General features: G+C 37.7%; 1 protein-coding gene across 2 annotated transcripts in view; it reads left to right on the top strand.

Annotated features, from left to right (window-relative positions):
• The window catches only part of ELAPOR2 (endosome-lysosome associated apoptosis and autophagy regulator family member 2), a 181,513-nt gene that overhangs the window by 112,392 nt on the left and 42,436 nt on the right, over window positions 1-26,685 (top strand). The window contains exons 5-13 of one of the 2 annotated variants that reach the window (XM_023250311.2): window positions 735-821; window positions 2,904-3,009; window positions 3,988-4,140; window positions 4,745-4,833; window positions 14,684-14,864; window positions 16,802-16,930; window positions 21,711-21,801; window positions 22,478-22,580; window positions 25,769-25,906. In XM_023250311.2, the coding sequence (XP_023106079.2) occupies window positions 735-821; window positions 2,904-3,009; window positions 3,988-4,140; window positions 4,745-4,833; window positions 14,684-14,864; window positions 16,802-16,930; window positions 21,711-21,801; window positions 22,478-22,580; window positions 25,769-25,906 (1,077 nt within the window). The remainder of the gene's footprint in view (window positions 1-734; window positions 822-2,903; window positions 3,010-3,987; window positions 4,141-4,744; window positions 4,834-14,683; window positions 14,865-16,801; window positions 16,931-21,710; window positions 21,802-22,477; window positions 22,581-25,768; window positions 25,907-26,685) is intronic. The other variant, XM_045052322.1, reaches the window with a different exon arrangement.

The raw sequence follows: 26,685 nt of genomic DNA, 5'->3' as shown, positions 1-26,685 counted from the left end.
TTTAACCCTACTCTGTTGCTGACTCGTGTGCAATACTGCAAAATAGCTTAACCTTTTGATGTCTGTGTATTCTTCACAGGCCTGGAAAAATAGTGTGCAAACTCTGAGGCATTTTTAAGAGTTGTCTGGAAAACACAAAGTGTTTGGTGCTAAAGATAGTAGGTGTAGTCATTTGATTTGGCTTGGCATATGATTAACATTTATCCTCCTCCCCCCACGCCCCCAACCTGAAAAAATTTAGGGCTTTGGCTTTGGCTGTAGCCACTTACCTATGTATGGACTTTGGAATAAGTCCCGTGGAACTGAACACAAAGCAGATTTCATTTATTTATTAATTTAAAACGTTACTGCCCTAAATCTTACAAAAATAAACTTTATACTTTGGGGCCTGCATGGTGAATTCAAGCTTTGGACACATTGGATAAGTTTTTGGTGATGACTTTTCTCCTTTCTGTGAATTTTCAGGGTTGACTGCTCTCATCCTCTCTCCTTCCCTCCTCTCTGTTCTTAACCCTTTTGTTACAATAATGAAGATGCTTTCCTTAGAACCACAGTAAACAGTTGTCACTTGGGCTCCAGAGGCCTTGGTTATGCTTACTTGCTGAGAATTACTCACGGCCATTATTTAGTATGTATTGAAAGAAGCTCTTACAGCCTGTCTTGTGCTGAGTAGTGCCTTTAATTAAAGCTGTTATTCAAGAAGCTTTACTGGGGCCATTGTGTTTCATCCATAGATTCAAAATGATCAGTGCCAGGAGATGGACACCACCGCAGACAAGTGGGTAAAACTCACAGACAATGGAGAATGGGGCTCTCATTCTGTAAGTCTCTCTTTGTTCTTCTCTCCCAGCAACCCTCATTCTGCTCCTTCCTTTTCCCAATCTTATAAAGGAGTTTATTTTATGAAAAAAAATTGTTCATTAATTTAGACAATTTCTGGGTAGGGAAGAAATTGCCTCAAAGTTTCATGGGCACAGGGTCTTTCTAGATGTTTTTTTCCTACCTTTCTCTTTGGGTTTCTTTCCCTTCTCTTCGCTGCCAGACTCCAACTTTCCTCCTTTTCAAAGGGGCATTGACAAGAAATAAGGCTATTGAAAACTAATACACAGAACCTCTGGATGTGTAAGTTTGCATATGTGCCTGTCATGTGGGAGAGGATCAGTGGCTCTTGGCACTGGACGGATCCTTTGTTCCATCTTTCTCTGCAGTGTCTCCAACAAATGACTTTCAAACTTGTTTTGTTGGGGGCTGTACTGACTCCATTGTTGGACAGCACTGCATCTCACAAAATCCATCCGTGTTTGAAGCCAAACCTGCTTCCTATCTATTTGTCACCTGTTGCTCAAACTTCTACCCTCTCTGGTCACATTTGGTAAAGTTACTACCTACTCTCCACAGTACAACTCCAAATGCTTGAAAGCAATGATCCGGTAACACAGTCCGTGAATCTGGTATTATTGGAGGCCCTCTCCCGTTGGAGTAAGGCATGGATTTAAAATCTAACTCTGGCTTACTGTAGTTGTGTCTCTTTAGGTAATTGGCTTAATCTCTTTGAATCTGAGTTTTCACGGAAGACATGGGGGCAGTCTTGCAGGGTTAAATGAGATGTTATACAGGAAAGACCTCATGTGGTACCTGCAGTGTAGACTAAGCTCTATGTCGATAAGTGACCATCCACCCTCACCTTTCCGTTATAGCAGGTGCCCCATCCTTGAGTGATTCATACAGTGTACCCTCTCTGACTATTTTTGATCTGTATGCCTGGAAGTGGTAATAGAACCACTTAAGATCCATTTGTCTAAGCATTCATTAAGCTGCGTTTTGAAGGTACAAGTAACCCTTGGCAACAAATATGCTTTCTTCACTTAACCCAGGGGAAAGTATGTAATGTATAAATTTGCTGAATCTCTGGCATTGTGAAATACATGTTTTAATTTTATGGAGCTTGAATCTGGCCAGCCAGAGACTACACAGAAGAATAAAAGTGGCAAATGAGAAAGCAAGGAACTCTTATATCAGTTCCTTTGACAGAAACGGCATGAGATTTATCAGAAAAGTCATTTGATATGTAAAAAGAACAATGTGCTGGTGGCAAAGGAAGCAAATATTAGATGTACTGATCATTTAAGTGCTGGAGATACACATTTAAATAATGTTATTTTACAACAGTCCTATTTTTCTCTGGTTGCTGTTGGAGTATTGTTTCCTAAATAATTTTATTTCTATTTATTTATTTTGAAATATTGCTTTTAAGTTTATTTATTTTGAGAGAGAGTGAGAAGGTGCAAGCAGGGGAGAGTCAGAAGGGGGGGGGGGTGGGGAGAGAGAGAATCCCAAGCAAGCTCTGCACTGTCAGCGTGGAGACTAATGTGGGACTCAAACCCAGAACCGTGAGATCTTGACCTGAGCTGAAACCAAGAGTTGGACGCTTAACCCACTGAGTCACCCAGGCACCCCTATTAAATAATTTTAGAAGGAAGCGAACTCATTCTGTTGCCTTTTTGTTTTCAGAGCCCAAAGATCTGCTTGTGAATAGTGGCAGTCAATAAACACTGGGCTGCATGTCTTTTTACTGTCTAGAATGAGCACCTTTTAATTATGAGCCAAGACTTCATGCACATGGTTTAAAAATCATTTTCTCTTTTTGTTCAGACTTAAAGAATTTTCTTTTCCTTCTTTGCTGGCATATTTTTTTGGATTGGCAAACTGTTTGTTTGTTTTTTTTAAGAGAATGTGGCCACAACAGATCTTAGGCCTGAATTTGCAGTAGACTTAAGGTTGTAGGTTCCCAATTAATGGTGTTTCATAAAAATGTCTTGAAAAGTGTATACGGGATCAGCTTTCAGGTATGGTTGAAGGAGCCTGGTTTATCTGATGTGAGTGCCCTGTCTTCCTCTTTACAGGTAATGCTGAAGTCAGGCACCAACATACTGTACTGGAGAACTACTGGCATCCTAATGGGTTCTAAGGCAGTCAAGCCTGTTTTGGTAAAAAATATCACAATTGAAGGTATTTTATAGCAATCTGTTCTAGTGATCACACATCACATTTTAGAGTTAGTGAAAACATTGGCTAAATGTTTGGTTTGGATGTCTGAAGGGCTTATGGGGTAGGATACATGTCTAAAGACCATTTTTTTGGACAAGTTGACTGGTGTTTTTATACCTGTAAACTATATTTAATCTCTGTGAAAAAAATAAGTATGATAACAATTTGGTGTCTTTAAGTAAAATAAAATGATCCTTGTTAATAAGAACCTATTCTTCATTCAACAGATGTCTATTGTGTCAGGCATGGAGCTCACTGGGATATAACAGCTCACAGTCATATCTGTAGAAATAACAATAACATAAACTTCTCTGCCTGTCTCCTAAACCTCTTATGCCTCTCTGAACCAGTCAGGTGTTTTCTGGCCCAGGAGAGAAGCCAATAAACCCTGGAATAGTTCATTCTCAATTAGGGCTACTTTTAATTAAAGCAGTGATTCTCCTTTATTAATGGCTTCTATTTTATTACTTTCTGTACTGGTTCCTGTGACACTAACTCATTAGTCATGGGGACATCTGCTGGCAAAGGCTGGAATTACAAGCCAGAAGAAAAGGCCATTTCCCCTAGGGTCTGTTACGTCTTGCCTGTGACTTAATGATCAGTGGAGGAAAGGGAACAGGTGGCCATAAAGGTCAGAGAAAAGTAGGCTCATAGAGAGCTTAGAGTTAGTGGAATTGTCTTTTTGACGACTCAGTTGATAATTTAGTATACCTCTGTGAAATCTCAATCTCTTTTTTAAGTGTCTGCTCTACTTAGGATGCATAGGATAGTTTCTATCCCAGTTTTTTGCACACGGTAAATACTTCGTTGCTGTTGCATGAATGGGATAAAGGATCCCGGCTCACTATTACTACTTCTGGTAGAAGCAGCAAGAAGGTGCTGATCTGCTTGTTGCTCGTGGGTCCTCCCTCCCATGCTCTGGTTTTCATTACCACACAGGGGTGGCATACACATCAGAATGCTTTCCGTGCAAGCCAGGAACCTTCAGCAACAAACCAGGCTCGTTCATCTGCCAAGTCTGTCCCAGAAACACCTACTCTGAGAAAGGAGCCAAAGAATGCATCAAGTGTGAAGAGGAGTCCCAGTTTTCAGGTAGGACTGGTCTTTGCCAGTTAATAGTCTTTGTTCTTTCTCTCTAAAATTATGTTTGTTTACAGTGTAGAGTCATGAGTCAGAAGTCACACGTAAAATGTGGGAACGGTGTGCCAGGAACCAAGTGCTAAAGTGAATTAGTATTGAATGGATAAAGTACGATTTATTGCCCTTTGTGCATGACTTTTCCATTTGTAATTTTTTCTGTTCTACACCCTACAGGGAATTACTTTGGATATATTTATACTAATCTAAAAAAAATCAGATTGTAATTTTACATGATTTGTTGGCATAGAGATGTACTTAGAAAATTTTAATTTGTTGCAGATTTACAGTGTTCAGATAATAATGGAAGAAATCTAATGTCTTCTTGGAAAAATTATATGTTTCTTGTGTATCATGGAAACATGTATTGCTCCAGGGTAAATAGAAATACAGGCCTTTATTTTCCTTAGGTCTAGCTAGTTCTTCCTAAATTCCTTTAGTGAGGAAGGTTATTTTTAATTTTTAGTTGTCTGCTTTTTTTTGTTTTGCTTTGATTTTTGCTTTTACTGAGAGTCACAACATACATGACTCATTTCTGAAATGCATTTTTATGTTGCAGAGGAAGGGTCCAGCGAATGTATGGAGCGACCTCCCTGTACCACAAAAGATTATTTCCAGATCCATACTCCATGCGATGAAGAAGGAAAGGTATACAGGCTGTATTCAGTCAACTGCATTCCGTTTTAATCCAACCCTCTTCCCAATTTGAGCAGACTCTACTTTGTTGGTGAGAGACTTAAATGAGTTGATTTGTAACACATGTCTGTAAGTGGTATGGCAGAAGTTTAAAAATGTAGATTTTGAATCCTGGTGTCCTGGCTTTGATTTCACACTATTACTTATTAGTGCTGTGGGCCGGTTACTTGCTCTAAGTCTGTTTTTTTTTTTTTTTCCATCTATACAATGGGGCTGATTCCTACCTCATAAGGCCACTCAGAGAATGCATGAGATATTCACTTTAAAGTTCTTAGCATAGTGTCTGGCACCTAGTGAGTGCTCAATAAATTACTGCTATTCTTAACAGGAATTTTTTTTTTTTAAAGGATCAGGGGGAGCACAACCTTTAAAACGTGTACTATGACTCCCAGGATGGAAGCATCTTATTTGGTTCCTCAGTAGGTTTGATCAATAAAAGCCATGCAGCCATAGGCACATTCAGTTATGGCAGATTATTATGTAATTGCATTTAGAAAACGCCAAGTAATTACCATACAGACGGCACTTAGCCAGAGGAAGAATGCGTACATGAACCCTGCAGTTGATGTCCTGTTCTCTTTATTACAGTTAGACTGTATTAGCTTATGTCTCGGAGAAACGGATTCAAGTGGCTGCAATGCAGCATTTTCTTTGTGTTTACATCTTTGAAATAATGGCATTTAATTAATTTTTTTACACATTTATTTTAGAGAGAGAGTGCAAGCAGGGGAGAGGGGCAGAGGGAGAGAGAGAGAGAGACAGAGAGAGAGATGGGGAGAGAAAATGAGGGGGCAGGGGGCAGAGAGAGAATCCCTAGCAGGCTTCACACTGTCAGCACAGAGCCCATCGTGGGGCTTGATTCCTTGAACTGCAAAATCATGACCTGAGCCAAAATCAAGAGTCAGACGCTTACCCAACTGAGCCACCCAGGCACCCCTAAATTAGTGGAAAATATTAATAATTATATGTATTATTTTTAATAAGTATATGTATTATTTTTAATAAGGACAGTAACTCAAACAACCCTTAAATTAGAAGGAGTTATAAAGTAATATCTTGATGGCCCTATAATAGTGGCCAAACAAAGGGTATTTCCATTTAGAAAATACATGTAGAGAACTACATGTATGTTGAAAGTAATTTGAAATAATGGTACTTAGCTAAATTTTTTAAAACTAAACTTGACTTATTTAAGTAAGGTGAATTGAATTTACTTTATTGTATGTATAGTCATCACTAATTCAGCATTACTGAAGCTTATGTGAATGAGATGCACAAATGGTTCTAGTCTTGGCTATAATGAAAATATTTAAAAGTGCTGTTTTTTTTTTTAATTTTTTTTTCAACGTTTATTTATTTTTGGGACAGAGAGAGACAGAGCATGAACGGGGGAGGAGCAGAGAGAGAGGGAGACACAGAATCGGAACCAGGCTCCAGGCTCCGAGCCATCAGCCCAGAGCCCGACGGGGGGCTCGAACTCACGACCGCGAGATCGTGACCTGGCTGAAGTCAGACGCTTAACTGACTGCGCCACCCAGGCGCCCCTAAAAGTGCTGTTTTTATTATGTCAACAAGTAGTTTTTTGCGTCAGTGAATACTGTGACAAGATTTAGTTGACCTGGGCCAAAAGGAAGTAAAGCTATACATTAAATGTAGAATGCACGGAACACACACACACATCTGTGCACACATATGCATGCCCCCATAGACATGTTGTGTTCACACATTCACACAAATTGCTTTCTTTGTTGAGTCTGGGTAACCCCTGAACATGTTCTCAGTGTAGAACAACACATTGTACTAGCACTCCATAAACCCAGTGAATCTTTAAAAAGTGATTTGAGACTTATTTCAAGATAACAGTGTCTCGCTTCAGAAGTAAACAAAAACCAAAAGGAACTTAATTAACAGGTACAATTAATTAATTAATTGGTGGGGAAATAAAGATTGCACATGTGAATTTGAATTTTTCTTTTTTTTTTGTTTTTTGTTTCAACATTTTCATTTGTTCTGGTTTCATCTTTTAAAAAGGTATTTTAGGGGCACCTGGGTGGCTCAGTCGGTTATGCATCCAACTCTTGATTTCAACTCACGTCATGATCTCCCGGTTCATGAGTTAAAGCCCCTGCATTGGGCTCCCACTGATAGTGTGGAGCCTGCTTGGCTCCCTCTACCCCACTTGAACTTGCCCACTTATGCTCTCTCTCTCAAAATAAATATATAAAGTTTTTTTTTAAAAATAGAAAAGGTATTTTATTCTTGCTTGGCTCATCCTGGTGATTTGCTGATGGTTTAGTGATGTTTTCAGGTCGTTCAATGACTGTGGCTCTTTTTGTCCTGTCGTATTCTCTTTGATCTTATTTTCCCCTTGTGTGGAGAGGATCCTCAAGGAAAGCAGCTACTGATGTATACAGACTTTTGGACATGATAATTTATAGGATGCAGAAATGCCCAGGTTTCTGTATTCATTCTGAAGTTTAGTTATTTGATTGCTTCCTTCCAATATGGAACATTTTTCAGAAATATTTTAATTAGTAACTGAAACCGTTCTAATCCTGATTGAGAGACTGATTAACATCATGAAAAATGTGGAATGTCTATTCATTCATTTATTTATTCAGTGAATCTTCACTGAGCACTGGTTATATACAGAGTGCTGGGTGATGAGGGCAGAGCCAGGGACAGGCAGAAGAAGAAGGTAAATGTCTCCCTGGATTGTAGGGCAGTGGTTGCAAACTTTTTTGTGTGCATCAGACTCACCTCGAGGTTCCCATCCCAGATTTTCTGTTTCAGCCGATCTGGGGTGGGACCTGAGAATTTATATGTATTTTTTTTTTTATTTTATTTACTTTTTTTTAAGTTTATTTGTTTATTTTTGAGAGGGGCAGAGAGAGAGAGAGGGAGAGAGAGAATCCCAAGCAGGCTCCACGCTGCCAGCACAGAGCCTGACGCTAGGCTCAAACTCCTGAAACCGTGAGACCATTACGTGAGCCGAAACCAAGAGTTGGATGCTCAACTGACTGAGCCACCCAGGTGCCACAAGAGAATTTATATTTCTAAGAAGTTCCCAGGTAATTCTGATTCTTTTGGTCTAGGATCTCAGCAGTTTGAGAACCACTGGTCTGGATTTCAGTGGAATAGAGATAGTCTGTCAAAAAAAACCAAAAAAACTATCATTTCCAATTGTGATTAGTGCTACAGGAAGAGAAGTCTGAGTTTTATGGGGATCTGATCTAGCCTGAGAAGGCTTCAGAACTGTATGAAACCTCAGGCCCAGGTATGGTAGAAGAGCATTTTGGGAAGAGGAGCAGATTGGTGAAGATCTGATGTAGGAGGGAGCATGGTGTGTCTGAAGAACTAAAGAGATATGAGTGAGACTGGAGTGTGGGGATGTGGGTAGGGGGTTGCATTAGCTGCAGCTAATGGCATAGTTTCATGCCAGAAGAGGGAGGTTTCATAGTGGTGAATTAACTTGAGATTTTTGTGTATGTTTTGTTTTCAAAATGTTCAAAGCCCATTTTTTAAATATATTGAGATATACTCATATGGCTGCATGCAAGCCCATGCACAGATTCATTGCTGGAGATTTGAACTTAAAAACATCTTCACCTTGCTAATGGCCAGGTAGTCATCGAGAGAAGGCATCTTTTAATGTTTAGCAACATATTTGAACCAGCTTCTCTGATCTTCCAATGGCTAAGATAGGGAATTGTGGACTAAATGATCTGGTTAAGAGGATATATGGCTAACTGAGGAACTGTATGTAAACGTCTGACTTAATAAATGGATATCGACTAGGAGTGTAGTTGATATTAACTGGTAGTGTAGTTGGTATCATGTATTGGCTGTAGGAATATAAATTTAGCAAACTAATTATATATATATCCTATGTCATACCAAGAAGAATATGAGTACATGTGAGTTATTTTCAACATTTGATTTAAAAATCCTCAACTTAGATGAGGATATTAGGGATAAGTGTATTGAACTGTAAATCAGTAAAGCTGGGGAGAATGACAAAAGTAAAATTTAGAGAGACCTCAGTGTGCTTGAACAGTGAGCTCAAATGACCAAGTGTTGGTGCTTATTTGTGTTAAAGTCTCAGATCTAAAAGTATTTAGAAAAAACATGAACTTGCCAAAAATATTTCAAAGAGAATCCAAACTTTAGAACCTGCCTTACCAAAGAAAAAATGCAACAGAAATTTAATGGGGGAAAAAACTCCCCAAAATATGAAGGGTACTTAGTTTTCAGGTAAGTAGGTACATAGTTGAAAAACAAGTCCCCCACATGTTTATCCTATCCACAAAGGGTGTCCCAGGTCTGCTTGCAGAAGTTAGAGGGATGAGATGATTTTGTTAGGGAGTCAACCACTTACAGACAAGGCTTAAGCTTTTGTTTATTTTGGGTAACAGAGCTAGATAGAGTAACTTTATTATTATTATTTTTTTGGTCTTTTATCTCAGGGTAAATGGTAGTTCCCTCCCATGCTCTGACCATGGGATGCGATACACATTTCTTCTGAATGGGTTGCAAAGCAAAGTGTCAGTTTTGCTTCCACACGTGGAGATGATTGACAATTCTGTCGATGAAATTAAAAGATATTTTTCAGCATTTGGGGTGAGTGGAAGAGGGCAGGAGCCTCTTGACTCATGTGACTGGGAATTCAACCCAGAGCCAACAGCTTTATTAGGACGTTTTTCTCTTGATCTTCGCATTGGTATTCTTGGCACAGTTTGCTTTCCTTCGGAGGCAAGCTCATTCCTGTGCTACCAGATGCCTGTTGGCTTCTCCACTATCATCCTCACAGCTTTTGATCAGAGGGAGGCACTGAACAAGTTTCAGAAAAGACTCTTACTAGTCCTGCTTGAACCGTGAGCCAACCTCAGACCAGCCATTCTGTCCACTAGCGTGGGATACTCTGTTTGGACAGCTTCGTTCACTGACTGATCCCTGTGGCTGGGCAGCTGGACTGTATAACTCCCTTTTCCTCTCAGTGTCACACAAGTCAGTTCCTAAAGAGGAAAAGATGATATCTCTTACCACACTGAAAAGAGAGCGATTCTGTGCAGTTTCACAGAACTCTTCTGCTCTTAAATAACATGAATAGGCATGGCAAGGTTGTCTTCATATACTGGGAATTGCCACAGAATTTTTTGCATACCTCTCCTGATAGTTTCATCAGTGGTCATAGAAGGTTTGCTAGTGTTTTGGTATCAGTTCACTTTATTGCAAACACAGTTCTTGTAAAGTTGACTGTTTCCTTCGCCGGACTCTCAGCTTCCTGTAGACAGAAATGTGTTGTTAATCACTTAAAAAGAAAAAAATCTCTAAGCCTAGTAGAGTACCTGGAATATAGAAGATAATGAAGCATGTTTTGAATTAATTCATAAATAAGAGAATTAGTAAGTGAATGAATGATTAGCACAGTTACAGAGTTGTGTTCTGTCCTTGGCAAAGGGCTCAAAATAATTTTGACAAAACGGGCAGAATCTAAAGTAGAGGGGTCAGGATATTAAACTCTTTGGTAGGAAATATGGTTGAAGTTGCTGGTAATATTTTTTCAAGTTGAAGAAAAGACACCATGGGATGGAGGAATTTTGGTCATCTTTCTGACATTTTCTGCTTATCCCAAAGAGATTTCATCTCTTTAAATATCTATTACATCTCATGTTTCAAATGATGGTGGTGACAATAATGATAGTAATAGAAATGATGGTATTAATAGCAGAAGCATCTGTCATTTACACAATTGCGTGCACACTCTGTGCATGCATGTGTATTCAAACATTGCCTCTAATTATTTTTCTCAACAGCTATGCAATTTAGACATATTATACTCAGTTTGTAGATGAGAAAACTGAGGCTTGGTGAAGTTAAAGTAATTTCCTTAAGGTTATAGGTAGCCAGAGCTAGTAAGTTTTAAGGCTGGAATTCTAATCATGTTTGTTTCCAAATCCAATGCTTTTGTATTCTCTTCAAGTATTTTCTTTCTTTTTTTTTTTTTTTTATGTTACAGCAGTTTGTGAACCTGTCTTATCATTATTAGACTGTAGCCACCTTCAGAGAAAAAAATTTGTCTTATTAATATTTAAATTCCCCACAGTACTTTCTTCCAGTAGGTACTTAATGAAAACTTCCTTAATAGTAAGCTAAAGCATTAGGAGGGAAATGTTAGAAATGAAGAAATAGACTTTTCTGTGTTATTCCATAAGGCAGAATTTGGGTGACTTTATAGAAGGTAAATTCCATTGACACATACTGTTCTGATGTTTTGTCATAGAGGAAACTTGCTGCCAGGGTTAGAAGGGTGCCTGGCAGGACAGGATGTTTTAGAAGGAAGCCTTCTTGAGAGGGGACATTAGACTTTGCAACTTAGTCATCTCTGAGGCTAGGAAATTGGTGGAATTTGTGTAGTATTTTCTTTGCCCTTTAATGAACTTCAGTGTTCTAAGTTATACCAAATGCTCAGTGTCTCTTATGCAGTACTTGTGAATTGTATGGCAAGGGTAAGATGTAGGGGACATTAAAAAATAGGGTATAAAGGGATATGGGTTTTATAACTGCCTTCCTTCCTGTATGGCTTAAGCAAGTCAAATATAATTGGAAACTCTGTTTCTGAATTAGGATGACGGGAAAAGACCATGGCATTTCCCAGTGATTAAAGAGTTCTAAATCTGTATAAAATAAAATTTCATGATAGTCTTCTTTAAAATATTTTTAACAGCTTTATTGAGATGGAATTCTCATATCACACAATGTATCCATTTAAAGCCTTAGTTCAGTGTTTTTAATATTTTCACCCCAATCTAATTTTAGAACATTTTCTAAAGCCGGAGCTAGAATGTCCGGTATAGTGTTCAATCCCCAGAGTGTCTTCCACATAAAGGAAGAAGAGGACCCAAGCTTGGATGCATTTAGAAAGGGGACAAGGACGTAACCACAAGGAAAACAGAAAACATTAGAACTTTCACAGATAAGGAATCCAGGTGAATGCTGGTATGTAGTTGGGAAGCTGGGCACATGGTGAGAGCGTGTGTGGGTGTTGAAAAAAAATATTTTAAAGGAGACTATCATGAAATTTTACCTGATACAAGTTTAGAGCATGGCTTTGAAGGAGGGGATGGACACAACTTGGCAGAATGGTGTGGGCATGTTGGAGAGACAAAGTGATGAGGGCTCAGTGTCTCACCCCTGGAAAAGATGGAAGGTTGGAAAAGGCAGGAAGGAGAGTCTGCCTCCTTGGGAGTCTGCCTAGTTGGGAACATACAAGTTAGAACATCATAGGAGCAGAAGGCAGTGAGGCTGGAGTAGCGGTTGATAGACTTTTAAAGACCATGGAATTTAGCTCTAATGAATTCAGCCAGTCTACCAAGCCCTGGTGCTTCTGTACAGGGACATTTGCAGGAAGAAAGTTGACAACTGTGGACAAATCCAGTCTCAAAATCTGTCTAAATTTAGTCTTCCCAGTCTTGAATTTTATTTTGACATGAGAATTGATACCTCCATGTGTTTCTCCAAAAAGTATTTTATTCCTGCGTAATATAAATATAGTCAGACACTATAGATCTTCTCTAATCTTACTGCCCGTTTGATAAGTTTTGTTTTATGAGTTTTTTTTTTTTTCATAAAATGTTTCATGATTTTGTCTCAACTTGCCAAAGAATGAGTTGATTGTTGGTTTTTTACCTGTGCTGTGAGCCATCTGGCACTCGGTATCATTTATATTAATTATTATCTTTCCCCAGTCATCTCCACTTGAGAGCATCTGTCCCCATTAGAAAGGGAGGCACAGAATCAATCTGCCATGTGAAGCAAGAGGCTTTGTGAACAAAACTTTTCCTATAGAGTATTCGAAATTTGGCTTCTAAATGTTTACATTTAAAGATAGTGCACATTTTCTAATTTTTAAACATTTACTGTGCTTGGATTGAAATGCAGGTGGTCAGCTGACTTGGTCAAAAATATATTTGCGTATTTTACTATTTTTACCCTAACCCAACTGGCTCTTCTTGACTAGTGTTACTTTACTGTTAACTAGCTGTGTCTAATTCTTGGGCAAGTTGTTTCACGGTTCTTGTCCACAGCTTCCTCATTTCTGAACTTGAGGATAATAATACTGACCTCCCAAAGTGGTGGGGAGGATTACGAGGTGAACCCCCAAAATTAGTGCGAATGCTCAGGTTAGCACCACCCCACCCCTCCTCTCACGTGGGACCCACCTATTTTCAACAGTGCGGTAGGTCATACCTAACGTGATGGAATTTTAATGAATGTCCAAATAGGTCAGCGAATTTGTGAATTGATTCGGTTGAAAATTTGTTTTCTATACATGCTGAGCCAGAATTCTAAAAAGACCATCCCCCAATATAATGATGTTTCATTTGCTTATATTCTCAGAATTTTAGACTCCCCCTTTTTTCAGGGGAGTGGAGAACCCCTGCGGGATACAGGATCTAGTTTATTATCTTAGCTGTTGAGAAAGTTTCAGCAGGAGCAGCCATCATTTTACAGATGGGAAGAGGGAGGCATATGGGTGCAGTGGCTGGTTAAACTGTATCATGATGTGGGCCATAAAATGAATGCAGGAAGAGAGAGTTGTAAAAGGAACAACATGTTATTTATAGTTCTGTTGAGACAGCTACCTTTTAAACCTTTTTCTGAAGCGTCCTGCTTCAGATCAGGTAATTTGCTCTTCCGTAAGACAATACTTGAGAATAAAACTGAGTAGTCTAAAGGATATGCTATATAATTTTTTATTAACTGGAAATAACCATAGACAAGTACCTTTAATTTTGTTTCTACAGCTTCAGTATTAGACTTATTATTGCAAAAATTGTTTTAAAGGAGAAAGATTCACTGGATTATATACCTACTGAAGGAAACTGAGTCTCTTTTTAAAAACTATAGTTATGAAAGAAATGATTTTTCTCTTTGCATTTAGAATACCTTTTTTCCCCTTTACCGAGCATATTGATTTTGTTTGTGAATGGGTAACCCATTTAATATTTCTGGTTTCAAAATGAGAGTAATTTTATAATCATAACTTTCTGGGTTTGGCTGAGTTACAGCTATTTTGTTGTATTTTGTGCTGTGTAAGGGTGTACGTATGTGTGAGAGAGAATATGAGAGGATGAGGTCTAAAAGATTACTGTCTGTTAAAGTAGAGGCTGTGTTAGCCATAATGTTAGAAGTACCTGTAACAGGGCCCAGAATTAGAAATATTTTAGGTATGGCTCTTGAAGATTAACATCAGGTAGACAAAGATTCAGAGAGCAACCACATGTATTTGTGAAATGCCATAGTCTTCTTAAAAAGATGAATCTGTTCTTTTGTGATCACGTTGTGCTAAGCCTGGTGTCATGTGCTGGGGGGTGAGGGAAAGGAAGAGGGTGGTGGAGATCTCCAAATGAGAAAAGTAGTGTCTGAATAGAAACATATGTTGGTTATGGAATAGAGTGAATGAGTAGCTAGAAGAGTAAGGGTTATACTCATGTGTCTATATTTTAAAGAGGAATTCCACAATGAGGAACTTGCTGTATGAATGAGGTAAGGCCACCTGTAGCTCATAGTGAAAACATTTGGAAGTAACAGTCATTCTCCCACCAAAGTTTTTTCTTGTCTCATTTTGTTACTAATGTTTTAGATTCTTTTCAGCTGGCCCTTCTATCACTGTGTGACCCTTCCTAGGCTTTATGTTTAACACTTTTTGTTATTGGAAATTTAAAGGAAAGATACAATTTTATATCACCTGCAAGTTTGTTTTGTTTTGTTCCCTACCTCCCCCTTTCCCCCCTCCCAGACACAAATTATGTACAAGTGGATAGAGCCCAAAATCTGCCGGGAGGATGTCACGGATGCTATTAGGTTGCCCCCTTCTGGAGAGAAGAAGGATTGTCCACCTTGCAACCCTGGCTTTTATAACAATGGATCATCTTCTTGCCATCCCTGCCCTCCTGGAACATTTTCGGATGGAACAAAGGGTAGGATGCCAATTGGTCAAAGAATTGGACCTTTAGCCAAATAATCTTGCTGGACTATTGTGACCTTGTTAACTGTTTTTATGGAAGACTTATAAAACATACTTATCTCAGGAGAGTTGAGAAATATTATAATGAATTAGGAAATGAGGTCTTCTTTAGCATACCAAGGATAGCTTTCTAGGACCATCTTGTGTAATATGTGTAATATTCTCTTAATGGGATGACTCTATGCTTTCTAGGACCATCTTGTGTAATATGTGTAATATTCTCTTAATGGGATGACTCTTCCTTTGATATTGATAAAAAATTCCACCATATTAACTGATTAAGGATAAGCACTCATTTTTTTGGTGACAGTGTACACATATGTGAATGCAAGCATAAAATATAACCTCCTCTAATTTACATTTTGTGCTATAATAATAGCAAAAATTGCTTGATCACATGGCAGTGAAAATAGTCTCTACGTTGTTTCAGAGTGTACAGTTGGGAAAGTTTTAGTGTATATCAAATAATTTAGAAAGTAGTATACAGAGTTTGTTTTAATTTTCATAGACAAAAATTAAAATGCATTTCAGTTATAGCCATCTCACTTGAATATAACCATGCCATATATTTACTATCTAGAGCCTGTGATAGATAGCATAAGAAGGACTCAGGAGTCTAATTGACTTCATTTTGAATCCACATCCTATAGGTGACGTTTAGTATGATCTAAGTTACTTAAACCTTTTTTTTTTAAGTTTATTTATTTTGAGAGATAGAGAAAGCACAAGTGGGGAAGGAGTAGAGAGCGAGAGAGAGGGAGAATCCCAAGCAGGCTCTGTACCAGCAGCACAGAGCCCATCACAGGGCTCAAACTCAAGGACCGTGAGATCATGACCTGAGCTGAAATCTAGAGTTGGACACTTAACGGACTGAGCCATCCAGGCACCCCAGTTACTTAACCCTTTTGAACCTCAATTTTCCCATCTGTAAAATTGTGGATAATAATATCTAGCTCATTATCACTGACCAGGTTATTTAAAAATGTGTCCTATAGTAGTACTTTGGTATCAAGAAGTGTTTGCTCAGTAAATATTTCTCTCTACTGATGTGATTAATGCAAAGTGTGTTGGGCAAATTCGGAAATGGTTGGGAAGCATCCTTCCATTTCATTGTTGCAGATGTTAATTTAAATCAGGTTTATTTATAAACCTGCCTCTTTCCATATCTCTCAACAACTATGATCAGTTTTCAACATAGTGAGTATTTTGAATTTCAAGTAATCAGTCCATAATTACATGGTATAATACTCTGTTAAATTTAATAAACAATAGGAAAGTTGAAATATTTCCTTGCTTGCAAGGTAGATGGAACTGATTCTAAGGTCACATATAAGATAACTAGTTTCAGATTACCCTTCTTGTGGAGGGTGATTTGATATTATCAGTTACTCTCAGATTTAAGGAAAAAGTAATTTTAAAATATTTCATATTTATCCTTTTCCTTTTTTCATGCGAGTCAAGTGTATAGGGTAAACTATATGCAGAAATATTTTTTGTTGCAGATTTCTTTGGCAAAGTTACTCTTTTTTTTTTTAATGTTTATTTATTTTTGGGAGAGAGAGAGACAGCACACACAGGAGAGGAAAAGAAAGAGAGGGAGACACAGAATCCGAAGCAGGCTCCAGGCTCCATGCTGTCAGCACAGAGCCTGACGTGGAGCTCGAACTCGTGAACAGCGAGATCATGACCTGAGCTGAAGTTGGATGCTTAACTCACTCACCCACCCACGTGCCCCTAGAAAAAGTTATTAATCCTTAAGGGAATTGGCGCTCTAGTATCTCTCCTTCCCACTTCCCTTTTTGCTAATTAAAGTTTAGTAGTCCTTAGAGGAAGAGGAAGATGTCCAGATGCGGTTTAATTGTAATTGTTTATTTCACCTGTCTCTTGTAGAATGCAGGCCGTGTCCCGCTGGAATGGAGCCTGCGCTTGGGTTTGAATACAAATGGTGGAATGTCCTTCCTGGCAACATGAAAACTTCCTGCTTTAATGTTGGGAATTCAAAGTGTGACGGAATGAATGGTGAGTTCAGAATTCACCTACCTAATGAATGTATTTGCGTAATAGAGACTCTTGGACCCAGGTCTCTAAGAAACATACCATATATGGGTATGGGGAACCTCAGTCTTATCAGTTGGCTATGTGTCTGTCTTCCAGCCCTCACATCAAAATAGTAAATGTGGTGTCAGAGCCAGTTGACTTTTCTGTAAGAATATGAACTATTTTGCATTTTTTGGAGTCAGTTTTGAAGTAGATACTGATGATCATCATTTCTGGTTATAAATACCAGAATAAGATCACTGAGGGATGTAATAAAACTTATGTCATTTGCCATTTTGAAGAGTAGTATGACAGCATTTCTGCCAGGATTTGTTGAGTTTGGCTCAGCGCTGAGCTGTATTGAGAGGTGAAATCATCTCTAATTCTCCTTCCCTGTGAAATCTGTGACTGTGTGTACAAAATATGTATGAACCCTACTTATTGAAAACTTGCAAGTGTGACAGAATACTGTGTAAGATGGTGGCTAAATTTTATTTGTTCTATAATTTTAAGACCTGAGAGAGGCTAGCACCTACTTGTTCTGCAATATTTGCTGGTTGAATGAGTGACAGTATCTATGTGTGTATTTTTTAAAATGTTTGTTTATTTTTGAAAGAGAACACAGGCGGGGGAGGGCAGAGAGAGAGAGAGAGATAATGGGACACAAGATCTGAAGTGGGCTCTGTGCTGACAGCAGTGAGCCCTGTCTGGAGCTTGAATTCAAAAACCATGAGATCATGACCTGAGCCAAAGTCAGATGCTCAACTGACTAAGCCACCCAGGTGCCCCACCTGTGTTTATTTTTGAACTTGATGCTCGGAGTAGGTGTCACAAGTAGTAGAGTTTTACACCAAAATACATCCTTTTACTTTTATCATCTCATTAGAAATTTTTATGAGCTCACTTTTTCTCCATTTTATATTTTGTTTTAAAAAAGTTCTTTATAGTTGCATCTGTTTTAAATCAGTACCTATCTGCAATAAATAAACTTGGGATGTGGGAAGTGAGGTGAGTACATGAACACAAAGATTGAAAAGCCGTAGGTCTTTGAATAATGTTGGTTAAACATGAGTGAGAGTGGGAAAGAAAAAGCCTTAATATATATTAAACATTATGAAATACTTTATTGACTACTAATCCCATTTTTAGGAAATTGTCCTAAGAAGAAGAAACAATAGAGTAGTTATTACCTGACCATGAAGGTGTATGTTGATTCTGGCTTGAATTCTAAGTTGAGGAAGTTAAGACCTATGGAGGAAAAATAAGATGGGAAGGCCAGGGAATTGAATGATTTCATGAAAGCATTGATAGGGGTGTGTGTGTGTGTGTGTGTGTGTGTGTGTGTGTGTATTCATTTGTAAAGATCTTCTGGAACATTTAAAAAAATTTTTTAATGTTTTTTATTTATTTTTGAGAGAGACAGGATACAAGTGGGGGAAGGGCAGAGAGTGAGGGAGACACAGAATCCGAAGCAGCCTCCAGTCTCTGAGCTGTCAGCTCAGAGCTCGACATGGGGTTCGAACCATTGAACCACGAGATCATGACCTGAGTTGAAGTTGGACGCTTAACTGACTGAGCCACCCAGGCAACCCTATCTGGAACTTTTATTTGATCTTTTAGAGAATTTAGTCTAACTCTCATGACACTACTTGATAGCCACTTATTCTCTCCTTTACTTAGAGGCTAAAATTTATATTTTTCCTAATTTTCAGGAATATTCAGCTATTAATTTGAGAAATAGACATCTCTGCCGTATTAGTATGTGATATTAGAATAGCAAATAGTAATGTGAAAAATACAATACAAAAATAAAGATGAAAAGGCGATGTGTATTTTTGTGTCTGGACAGTTCAGTATCAATCTTTGAGAGGAGTAGCATTGAAAAGAACGGGGACCTAAGTGAGAGGCCCAGGAACAGCCTGTTTCATGAGGTAGTCACCCAGTCATGGGGTTCACATAGATGTGCTTTGACCAGCTTGATTGTGTGATTTGGAGTACTTTGAGATTCATGTCTTGTCAGTCTGCGTTTTACACAGTCGTAGAGGAGATAATGCAGAAGTAAATCTTCATGTATTGGAAGTTTGTCTAAGAGTTACCTATAATTGGAGACAAGTTACTGTTTATCCAGGAAGGTATTCATAGAGCATTTTCTGTGGTAACAGAATTTGAAATGGTCAATCCGGCGATAGACATGTTTATGAAAGTTATGCTGTACTAATCAGATGTTATTACAGATGTTATACAAGCATTAAAAGCATTACTAAGCAGACGTTATACAAGCATTAAACATGGCAGTCATACGGAAAACACTTTGACAATGTTTCAAGAATTATGAATGTTCCTATTCTCCAGCCCATTAATTCTATTTCTGGGAATTTATATGAGGGAAACAACGTGAAGATGTGAAGAGAGAAATTATGGAAAAATACGTTAACTTTAGTGTTACTTAGGAGAAAAACTAAATTTTCAACAATGCGATATAATTAAATAAAATTATGTTGTAAGTATACCATATATTATTGAGTCATTAAAATTAGATGGGGAAATGTTTTTAATATAATAATAGAAAAATCAGAAGACATTGCTAATGAAAAAATCAGAAAATAGAGTAAATAGTAAAATCTAAGGTCTATGTAAAGTATGTACTAGAAAAATGATTGAAAAGAAATACATTGAAATGTTAAGAGGCCATTACTTGGAAGTGGGAAGTTTCAAGGAAGTATGAATTGTTTCATTTTTTTCGTTTAGTTTTACTTTATTTATTTATTTATTTATTTATTTATTTATTTATTTATTTATTTAAAATGTTTATTTTATTTTATTAAAAAACATTTTTTAACGCTTATTTATTTTTGAGATAGAGACAGAGCATGAACGGGGGAGGGTCAGAGAGAGAGGGAGACAGAATCTGAAACAGGCTCCAGGCTCTGAGCAGTCAGCACAGAGCCCAGCGCGGGGCTCGAACTCACGGACCATGAGATGGTGACCTGAGCCAAAGTGGGACACTTAACTGACTGAGCCACCCTGGCGCCCCTGTTTGTTTATTTTGATAGAAAGCATGCAAATGCGAGTGGGAGCAGGAGGCAGAGAGACGAGAGAGAGAATCCCAAGCAGGTTCTGTGCTGTCAGCATGGAGCCTGAGGTGGGACTCAATTTTCTAAACCGTGAGATCGTGACCTGAGCTTCTTCAATCAAGAGTCAGATGCTTAACTGACTGAGCTACCCAGTGTCCCATAGTTTTACCATATTTAATAAACATTCCTCCTTGGCACACATTGCTTTCCAAGTCATGGTAACAACACAGAACACTGGTTTAAAAATATATTTATTTGACCTAGTAATTATTTTACTGAGATTCTTTTCTAGACAAATACAGAAAAACTTTACCAAAAATAGGTTTAGTATTGTAGTGTCATTTATACTAGCTAAAAGGTAAAAACAACCCAAATGGTTAAATTGGATGTGTGGTCAAAAGGAGGTAAGTCCAGGGGAACCTGGGTGGCTCACTTGGTTAAGCATCTGACTCTTGACTTCAGCTCAGGTCATGATCTCACAGTTTGTGGTTTTGAGCCTCATGTTGGGCTCTGCACTGACAGTGCAGAGCCTACTGAGACTTTGTCTCTGCCTCTCTCTCTCTCTCTCTCTCTCTTTCAAAATAAATAAATAAACTTAAAAAAAAACAAGAGATAAATCAAGTAGTGTGATTTGGTAAATTATAGATATTAATTATATCTGTCTCATGATAAACTATTAATTCAGTCATAAATATGTTGGTAAAGTATATGGATAAAATGCATATGCAGTAATGTTACCATATAAAACCATGGCACAAAATGTTATCAACAGTAAGAGCTCAGTGATGTAAAAACGTGTGCATCAAAAGATAGTGAAAAGAAACTCCTCAGAATGTTAACACTGGTTTTATTTATTTTATTAAAAGTACGTTTAATTTTCATTTCTCAATTTTTCTGTGGCTTTCAAAATTTTATAATAAATATAAATAGAATTTCTGAAAACAAGTAAATAATGGTGTGTGTGGGGATGCTTCTCCTTTCCTTATGTAAGGGGCCCCTTTCAGCCTATAGTATATTGATTGTTTCTGTGCAGAGGACAGACCTTCCATTACCTTCTATGTGCAGCTGCAACTATACTGTTGACAGTTGTTAGCATGCGCCTTTCTCTCTTTTATTCTCCTGACTCCTCAGTGAGTGTAGACCCAGTCTTGTCTTTCTACCCCTACTGCATGGTTCCTGGCCCTCAGTGCATGCCACTTGAGTAAATAAATAAGTGAATGAAGGCAGAACAGGAGTTTTAAATTAGGGAACAATAATATAGCAAACTATAAGAAAGAACGCTGGACCCCAAATCTTCATTAAGTAATTTGACGTTTTTAGTTTCCGTTGGTTACCTGAAGACTAAGATTTCCCATCTCAATTTATTAGAATGGATAAAGACCATCTGTTTTAGTTAAAAAAAAAAGCCTAATTGAGAAAACTTGTTAGTTTTCTCATTGAATAGCTTCGATGCAAAAGTATGTATTACTTGATTCTTCCTGGGGAATCATATAGAATGTCTATTGATATTTAGGAGTCTACCTCTGCATGTAATTTGCTACTGCAATGTAAAAATAGGGAATTTTGGGGGAGTATTTCTAACTTTGAACGTAAGCACCAGTAGTCCTTTTTTTAAACCTTATTTAAAAAGGTTGTTGGAAATCATTAACGGAATTTTTACTGATAAAGATGCCTTATCTCATTTCCAGGTTGGGAGGTGGCTGGAGATCATATCCAGAGTGGGGCTGGAGGTTCGGATAATGATTACCTGATCTTAAACTTGCATATCCCAGGATTTAAGTAAGGAAAACCAATTCTGATTCCCTTCTGTAAGAATCCTCATGCCTGCTTCCCTCTAGAAATAGTTGAAGTATGACTGCCTTCATAACATATACTTACATTGTGACAGACTTAGCAAGTAACAGGTTGTTATAGGATAATGTATTACATTTCAGAATATCTGTAAAATTGGTGATTGAGAAATTATAACTGTTAGTTGTATATTACTTAGATGAAGCTCAAAGCTTTTAACACTAATTCTGTCCAAATGTTACAATGACCATGATTCTTGGATGCTTAATGAAGAGGTCTTAGTCCAAGTAGTTTATGGGAGTATCCTTTGGTTTATATATTTATTTTTCTCTCAGTTTTCTCTGTAAAGTAGTATGTTATAACTCTTTAAATCCCATTTGGGTTTAGTTCCCCATGTTGAAGCTTCCTAGTAAGGCATCTTTTTCCTGCTTTAGAATGGATGGTAGTATTTATAGTAGGAGATTCAAGCACATTAACATGGTTGTGTAGACTACTGGAATGGTATGGGTGTGCAGAGATTGAGTGAGGAAGAAGTTGTGGCTGGAGGCAGCCATTGATTAGGAGATGAGCATGGCTTTCAGCTTAATAGAAAAAGTGACTTAGTTTTGTTCCATATTGTATTTACAAAATACTATAAATATTGTAATTTTAATCTGTCAACTAGACCACCAACATCTATGACTGGAGCCATGGGTTCTGAACTTGGAAGAATAACATTTGTCTTTGAGACTCTCTGTTCGGCTGACTGTGTTCTGTATTTCATGGTGGTAAGTGAAAGAGAGGCTTTCAAAGGCGGGTTTCTAAGCTTAGCGTTTTCTTTCAAGTGTCAATTCATTTATGCAAGTTGGGATAAGAATTCCATTTTTCTTCCCATTCTTAGGCCCTTCCAAAAAATTAAAAAATATCTAGGGGCACCTGAGTGGCTCAGTCGGTTGAGCTTCTGACTTCTGACTTCCACTCAGGTCATGATCTCACGGTTCCTGAGTTCCAGCCCTGCATTGAGCTCTGTGCTGACAGCCCAGACCCTGGAGCCTGCTTCGGATTCTGTGTCTTCCTCTCTGTCTGCCCCTCCCCTACTCACACTCTGTCTCTCTCAAAAGTAAATTAACATTAAAAAAAATTTTTAAAAATGTCTAAAGAAGTCACTAAGAAATTTGCAGTGTAACCCACAAAGAAAGCTTGTGTTCTTCATGGGAAAGACTGAGTGAGGGGGCTTGGGAAATTGACGGAAGTCAGGGAATATTAATCTGGTAAAAATTCCTTCCTAAAAATATGCCACCGGCACAATGAAAAATTCGTCTCTAATAACCATTCAGTACTTCAAACCATCAGGAGGGAAAAACCTGTATTAATAAAGTGAAGGTAGAATATAATGGGAGTGTAAGGCATCAGGAAGAAAGAAAACTGTTCATTGTTAAGTTTAATAAATGTAGACAAAGGACTTTATTCTGTGCATGTTCTAATTTCACCTACTTTTTCTTGATGCCCATATATTTCAAGTCTTAGGTTGATAAAAGTAGCAACACAAAATTTATTAAGACCTCATGTGGCTGTTAGGTTGTTGGCTAGGATTTTAGTACTGTAAGTAGTGACTTCATAGACATGATTTGTTTTTGCTTTTTTTCCCAATAGTCTTTTAGCAGCTCATTAACAGGCTATTAACAATTTCCTACATGATATACAAGATGAAGATTTAAATATTTGTGATTACTACCAGATTAAAGGAAGGCAGACTATTTTGTTCTGAAAAAGAAAAATTGACTTTGTAGTAGTAAAAGAAGGTCATGAATTATCTTTAACACATCCATTTATTACACCACAAATAGGCAATAAATATTCAATTCCCAGCTCTGCCGATTTCTTTAACCCTTTAATTCCTCTTCATCCTTGGTGCCATTGCTGAAATCCAGACTCCCATTATTTCTCAACAGCAGTCTCTATTCTTTTTTCTCAATTCTCTCATATATGCTGCTATCAAAATTATCTTTATAAGCATACAAACACTATTAGAGGCCTCAACATCAAATCTACCTACTTTCCCTTGGTGGTTTTTTTATTGCCTGTGGCAATGGTTATTAAAGTATGGTCCCTGGACCAGCATCACCTGAGAATTTGTTAGAAATGTAGCTTTCTGAGCTTCATCCTAGTTGTAATGAGACTAAATCTGTATTTTAACCAACCATGGGAGTAGTCCTAACATCAACTCAGTTTTAAGAACTAGCAGCCTTTGAATACACTTAAAATTCCTTAGCATGGTATCTATATGGCTTTTTGTACTCTTAGCCCAGCCTCTGTTACCAAGCCTACTGTTATTACTACTCACATCTCTGTAGACACCCTGAATTTGTTACAGGAACACCCTGTACTTCAGTTCTCATGCCTTGACACTCTAAGCCAGAATAACACTCTTCCTTTTCCCCTTTTGTCTGGTGAACTCTCACTCATAATTCAAGCCTTGCTCAAACGTCACCTCTTCTGGGAAGCTTTCTTTCAATCCTTTTAAGTAAAATTAGCCACTCTCTCCAGTGTGCTCCTGAAACCCTTCAAGAAAACTCTATTTTAGTCATGTGACTGTATTGATGTTTTTGTCTCTCTCACTTGGCCAAGCACTCTTGAGGGTAGGGATCACAGGTATTTATTTTCATGAATCAACCTTATAGTTTTTAGCTCATAGCAGAATCTGCTCATTTTCTTTCCTCTCTGTTAGATTTGGTTTTCTCATAGGATTTTTTTGTGATATCATTAAATAGCATATAGGAATGCTGTCAGAATCATGCAGTGTTTTACAGAGGTAAGACGGTATTATTTGCAATAATGCAATAAGTTCCTTTTATTATTGGAATAAGCATCTAGAAAGATAGTGTTTAACAAAGCACTATCTGTGTTGTATGAGCTTCTTTTAGGAAGTGGCATGTATCCTGGTTTGGTTGTTTAGTAAGCTGGGGAAGTTCTGTAATGTATGACAAACACATTCTGTTATTCCTTTCTGTGGTGTGAACTCAAGACACATATCTTTGTACCATATTTGATTACGTTATAATGTTTGACTCCTATGTTTACATCATAGAAAGAAACAGACATATTTTGAGCTCATGCCACTGTATTGTCAACATCCCAGATAACAGAAGCCCATCCAAATTTCTAAGCCCTCTGTTAAAGTTTCTGCAGTCAACACTAATTAGAAAATTCAAGGTTAGCTGAAGTTTTCACTTCAAATTAATTAGATGCATATTACATCGGTTGACTTACTATATTTGCCTTCTCACCACATTAATGATAGCATATTGGTTGAAATGTTATACCTTGGTATATTATTCTGAATATTGAATTTAGCTAAGGAAATCAGAAATAAAATATGATACAAAATTATCCTTTGGAATTCAGGTTTAAGCAGGAGAAGATTTCATGAACTTAAAATAATTTTCTGGTTAGTCTGCACTTGGGGAAGCCTGGAAGTTGCAAGTATAGTTCAGGGGGAACTTATAATTCCTGTGCAAGACCTGCCTGGCAGAATCTCTCAAAGAAAAAAGATAAACATGGAAAACCTTGCTATTCTGTGAGGGTTCTCAAAGTTTACTGTGAGAAGTTTGAGGAATTACATTTCCCTTCTAAGTGTATTTCCTAAGCTAGAGTCATATGCTTGTAGGCGCACACACAGACACACACACACACACACACACACACACACACACACACACCCTTAAATATACTATAATTTGAGACCTCTTTCAGGTTACATTGACAACGTGGTTTAAAAATTGTAATTAATAAGCTAGTGAGTGCTTATGTAGACTTGAAGCATGTTTTGAGAGCTCTAGAGTTATGTGCCCTCCAGATAAATATTCACTAACCTTACAGGGATTACTGTAAATACACACATATTTGTAGTGTATACATATGTATTTCCATACTGAGTTTATGCCTTTTTTGTTTATATTTTTCTACTGTACTTTAGGATATTAATAGAAAAAGTACCAACGTGGTGGAATCATGGGGTGGAACCAAAGAAAAACAAGCTTATACCCACATCATCTTCAAGAATGCAACATTTACATTTACATGGGCATTCCAGAGAACTAATCAGGGCCAAGATGTAAGTTCCACGCACTTTTTTTTTTTAACACAAAGATGATGCTCCCAATGGAAATTCATACAAAATGATCATTCAAATCTCTTGGAGGAAAAGACTTAGTTTTTTTATTGATGTAGAATCAATCATTTGGTTATGGAGTAGATTTGTACAAAAATGGTATATATATATTTTGAGAGCAAGAATGTATGGAATTGAGTAACACAGTGTATCTTTGGATTGTTCTCCACTGAACAGACAGATTTGCTGAAAGCTTAAGAGAAACAAAATCTAATTTTGTAGTTATTTAAAAACATATTGTTAAAGCTTTCTGAGACTTTGAGAAGGCTGGTGACCGTCTTCCTCTTTTTCTGAATGATCTGACATTTGTCCAGGAGCCATCAACTGGTGTTAGTTTATTATTTCCTTGTAGTTGTGTCTCCTTTTACAGCCTGGAGAGTGTGTATTACACATGAGTGGGTTAACACACAGAATTATTTATTCTCTTTTACTTTCCCTGCTAGAGTAGACCTTAATTCTCCCGTACGTAAATTCCATTGTATGTTTCAATAGTAGCAGGACTGTTATTTTTGTGGATCTCCATAGATGTGACTATCCAAGGTGAAAACAAAGTAAACCACTTAAAGCTGTGGTAGCAAATGCAGAACATTTTCTCTTTTCTCTTCAGACTTTCATCAGGGAACCCATTCCCAGATGTTACTTGACTCTAATTGTTCTTGACCAGTGTTTGGATTACCATAATGTGGGGCATGAATGTGCTATGGAATGCTTCCTTGACTTTT

This window comes from Felis catus, chromosome A2 (genome assembly GCF_018350175.1).
Source record: "Felis catus isolate Fca126 chromosome A2, F.catus_Fca126_mat1.0, whole genome shotgun sequence".
Lineage (NCBI taxonomy): Eukaryota > Metazoa > Chordata > Mammalia > Carnivora > Felidae > Felis > Felis catus.
This window is presented reverse-complemented; position numbering and strand designations above follow the sequence as displayed.